Genomic DNA, 4,470 nt, shown 5'->3' on the forward strand with positions numbered 1-4,470 from the left:
CCCAAACCATTCCATGGTTCTGTAACCTCATTAGCAGATGTTGGTGTCGTGTTGGGAAGTTACAGTTTTTGCTTGACTTCTCACAGACCTGGAAGTTTTATGTGAAGCTTTTCTGATGTTCCACCTCTAAACACTTGTTTCTTTTCTCAGATTCAAATATATTTTATGTACTTAGAAGCAAATTTATTTCCTGCATTTGCTAGGGTTTTTTTTTCTCTTTTCCCAACAAATTAGCACCCATTACAGTTTGAATACTGAAAATCCCATGTTGTGACTTTTTTGAACACTTAACAGATTTTACTTAGCAAACCCTTCTTTTCTAGCCCTTTCTAGAGCAATTATGGCATTAGCTCCCTCAGACCTGTATTCTGAGCTCCTTGCAATGGCCTTTCTTTTCCTGCGGTCTCCTCCTGTTCTGCAGGCATGTTTAGGGTGGCTGTTGGCCCTTTGGTTGTCCGTTGGAAGAGAATCTGGAATAGGCTATATGAAGTATTCTCTCTGGCCTGGTAACCACTTTTCTTTCTGGTATTTCTTCTAGTTATTTTGGGCATGACCTTGGCTTTTTTATCTTGGCCTTTCTACACCCAGTTTTTGGAAGCAGGCTTCTAGTTTTTCAGGAACACGCCATACACTCCTTCCAAACTTCCTCAAGAAGTAGGGCCTGCAGAGAGTAGCCTTCTTTCCTCTGCGCACGTGCCTCGGTGAGCACATCCATCCCGTGCCAGGAATGAGGCAGGAGGTCTGTAGAGAGTAATGCAGCATGTTTTATTTTTCTCCTCAAGTGTCAAAGGCCATTGAGGTGGTACAGTGATCTTGGATGTTTGTATTTACTAACTGTGGTGTGTGTATCTCTCTTGAGGACCATTGCTCTGTAGTATAACTTGCTCTCTGTGTTTTGTCAGTGTGGCAGCTGTACTTAAAATGGGTTTAAAATCATGACCTTGATTAAAGTAAGTGTGGTGTTTTGCTGAGCGCAGGCTTCAGTGGAGGACTGTTCAGTCTCCTACCAATGGGGTATTTTAAATGACAGTGTCTTTTACAACAAACAAAATAATCCCCCTCACCGCCCCAACCTTAATGTTTCTCATTCTTTTAACAGAAACAATAGAAAACTCACAGGGAGCTTATCAGGAGGCATTTGATATCAGCAAGAAGGAGATGCAGCCAACACATCCGATTCGCTTGGGTCTAGCTCTTAACTTCTCTGTATTTTATTATGAGATTCTCAACAATCCTGAGCTTGCCTGTACGCTGGCAAAGACAGTAAGTTACTGGGTTTTTTCCTTCCGTACGCCTGCCGGGACGGTAGAAGAGTTTATGCTTCGATGAGACGAACGATTATTCCCTAGAGTTCGCGTTCCTGTGTAATGTGTCTGGTTTCCAAGCTCATCCTGTTAGTGGGACTAGAGGGGTGCAAGCAGGCTGCAGTTATGACGTGACTTACACTTTCAGCAACACGATGAGCTTTTATTATGCCTTTGTTACGCTTCTGTTCAAATACAGCAATTCAGGACGTTAGCTTTGGGGTTTTTTTTAAGTTACCTTTACCACTAGGTTCAGCTTCTGGTTGTTTAATGGGCAGTTCATGGAAAGTCTAAAGATGGTTTAATTATTCTAGGCGTTCGATGAGGCTATTGCAGAACTTGATACACTGAACGAAGACTCATACAAAGACAGTACTCTCATCATGCAGTTGCTTAGAGACAACCTAACAGTAAGTTGCCTTTTTGTGTGCTATCTGGTTCTGTAACCACCCGTTTGCTTACTCGGGCTGGATCTGTGATGAAAAAACCCCGTTTCGCTCTAGCGAGAAGCGTAGCGAGGGCAGCAGCCCTCTTCGTAACTCGCTCCGGACGTGGCGTCAGTGCCTGTCGGCAGCTGCACTCCGTCTCATCGGAAGTAACGGCATGGATTGCTCATGTTCTTCCCCCTCCGTGGAGGGGGAGAAGGTGCGTTCAGCTACCTTAATGTGCGAGATGGGACAAGGGGTCAAAAGAGAAGTCTGTGACCTGTCGGGGATTCTTACTCAGACTTCGGTGACTCCCTCAGAAGTGAGGTGACTCCTGTTGTACGTCCAGCGCAGCTTGCTGTATTCATTTTCCTGATTCTCATTAAAAGATCTGGAACTTCAGTGCATTTAGAATGAAATCAGTGCATGTTTGAGTATGTATTGTAATGATCAACTGTGTAAGAAAGTGCCTAACTGAAGCATGAGGTTCTATTAAATATGTAACTAAGGGAATTTCTTAGGGACGGTCCTCTGGATACTCACGGCATTTGCAAAATAATAAATACAGCAACATTTATTATTCTGCAATACTTCAGTAGAAGTCTCTTACTAGCCCTATGAAATGCTTAGCTGCAGGAACCAAAATGGTAATCCTCGCTTCGGGATTCTGACTGTGGCTTTTGAAATGGATGTTACTCATGCGGCTGCCCTTCATCCAGACTTGTAGAATGATGTAGGATCGATGATGCAGCTCACTACTGAGCACCTCAGTCTGGACCTGTTCAGAGCACTATCGGCTCTGCCTCAGACACCCGAGGGGCACAGCGGGCTGTGCACGGGCGACTAGGTCACCTCTCTCTGAGGAAGGTCTGGAGCCAGGGCTGTGCAGCTCCGCTGTGCTGGTACTGTGTAGGCATCCTGAAGTGTAACTCCTTGTCACGGAGCGGGTGGTGAGGCACTGGAACGGGTTGCCCAGCGAAGCTGTGGATGCCCCATCCCTGGAAGTGTTCAAGGCCAGGCTGGATGAGGCTTTGAGCAACCTGGTCTAGTGGAAGGTGTCCCTGCCCATGGCAGGGGGGTTGGAACTAGATGGTCTTTAAGGTCCCTTCCAACCCAAACCATCCTGTGATCACCTCTATACAGCCAGCAGTTGTCCCTTTCTGGAAGTAAAGCTGCGCCTCTGAAAGCTGACGCTGTTTTTCTTTCCTTTCTAGTTATGGACATCAGACAGTGCAGGAGAAGAATGTGATGCTGCAGAAGGTGCAGAGAACTAACCTGCGCGTGGGGCGTCGTTCTCCCTTTCCTCCTCGAGAAACCTTTTTACACGTCTCCATTCCTTATAGCTCCACTTGGATTTCCTATAGCAAAGAAAACCCATCCATGTGTATGGAAATCAATTTATAGTCTTTTCACACTGCAGCTTTGGGAAAACTCCATTCCTTGATTTGTGTTTGTCCTGGCCTTCCTGGTGTGCGGTTACTGCTGTAGAAAAGTATTAATAGCTTCATTTCATATAAACATAAGTAACTTCCAGACACTTATGTAGCGGACTAAGGTGTACCTGGTATTTAAAAACGAATCTGAACCAGTTCCTGCCAGTTGACTGTGTTTTGTATTACAGTAAGACATGAAAATGTAGTTAATTGCAACTAAAGAGTGTTCCACATACATAGCTTTTAATTCTCCACATTCCCTCCTTCCGCAGGGTTTCCTTTCCATAATTGACTTTCACGTGCTACTGCGTATCCTTTCAGTAGGAATATGGAGGTGTTGGGGCAGATCAAGTCGAGCATTTCTAGTCTGGAAAACGACAGATTGAGTCGCTTCCCGTATCATGTAATACAGAAGCTTGTGTGGTTGAAAACAGGGGCTTCTCTTAACCTTCAGTTGCTGCTGTTTGAGTTGATATCCCTTCCCAATAAAAGTTCACTTACACTCCTGCTCTGTAGTTCTGGTATTCACTTTACTACGTATTAGAAGCAGCATGTTACTGCCGGAGTACAGGCAGTGCTTTTTGGCAGCCTGAAGTGCATGTCCTTTCTTAATACACTGGAATGGGAAAACCAATTGAAGTTCACATGTCCAAGTATCAAATTTAGTACTTTTCCATGCAGGTTTGTGCACATGTGAGAAGGTGTCAAGTTCGTCCAGTGATTGTTATTTAGAGAGTTTGGACCACTATTGTGTGTTGCTAATCATTGACTGTAGTCCCAAAAAAGCCTTGTGAAAATGTTATGCCCTCTGTAACAGCAAAGTAACATTAAATAAAATTACATTTTATAAACCACTTACTGTTGGTTTGTACCAATTCCGTGTCATCCACGCTTAAGGGCTAAACTTAACATTTTGGGATCGGTGCTAGAGGTGACTTTCTCAAAGCCAGAGCATTCTTCTAAAAACTCTGCTCGTGTCTGAACCCTAGCAGTGTGCGTTGTACGCAAGTGCCGTGGGTAGCCTGGTGTGTGGCCTTCGGAATGACTGAAGCTGCCTCAGCTAATGTCTTCGCCGGAATGACCTAGGAAAAAGTAGCCAAGTGCTTGATGCTCTTCTGTGGCTTGTAAATTTGGTCATCCAAGTCGCGCCTTGTTTTGTAATCCCTGGAAGGTCCCAGTCTGCCCTCCCACTGTGTCTGCTTTCTCCCGCTGATGCTTATCATTACAGTGTTCCAGCCCCTCCCGTAGAGGCGCGGAGGGGTTGGTCCTGCTCTAGAGCCTTAGTTGTGTGCTGCCGCATCGTAATCT

General features: G+C 45.1%; 1 protein-coding gene across 1 annotated transcript; it reads left to right on the top strand.

Annotated features, from left to right (window-relative positions):
- Positions 1-1,099: 1,099 nt before the first annotated feature.
- LOC104504849 (14-3-3 protein theta-like) lies at positions 1,100-4,016 on the top strand (the record flags this gene model as incomplete). The annotated part of the gene is made up of 3 exons (XM_010161732.1): positions 1,100-1,263; positions 1,619-1,714; positions 2,944-4,016. Coding segments are annotated over 3 exons (320 nt in total), but the record flags the coding sequence as incomplete, so codon positions are not given.
- Between the last annotated feature and the right edge of the window lie 454 nt (positions 4,017-4,470).

Source organism: Eurypyga helias, unplaced genomic scaffold (genome assembly GCF_000690775.1).
Source record: "Eurypyga helias isolate BGI_N326 unplaced genomic scaffold, ASM69077v1 Scaffold31931, whole genome shotgun sequence".
Taxonomy (NCBI): domain Eukaryota; kingdom Metazoa; phylum Chordata; class Aves; order Eurypygiformes; family Eurypygidae; genus Eurypyga; species Eurypyga helias.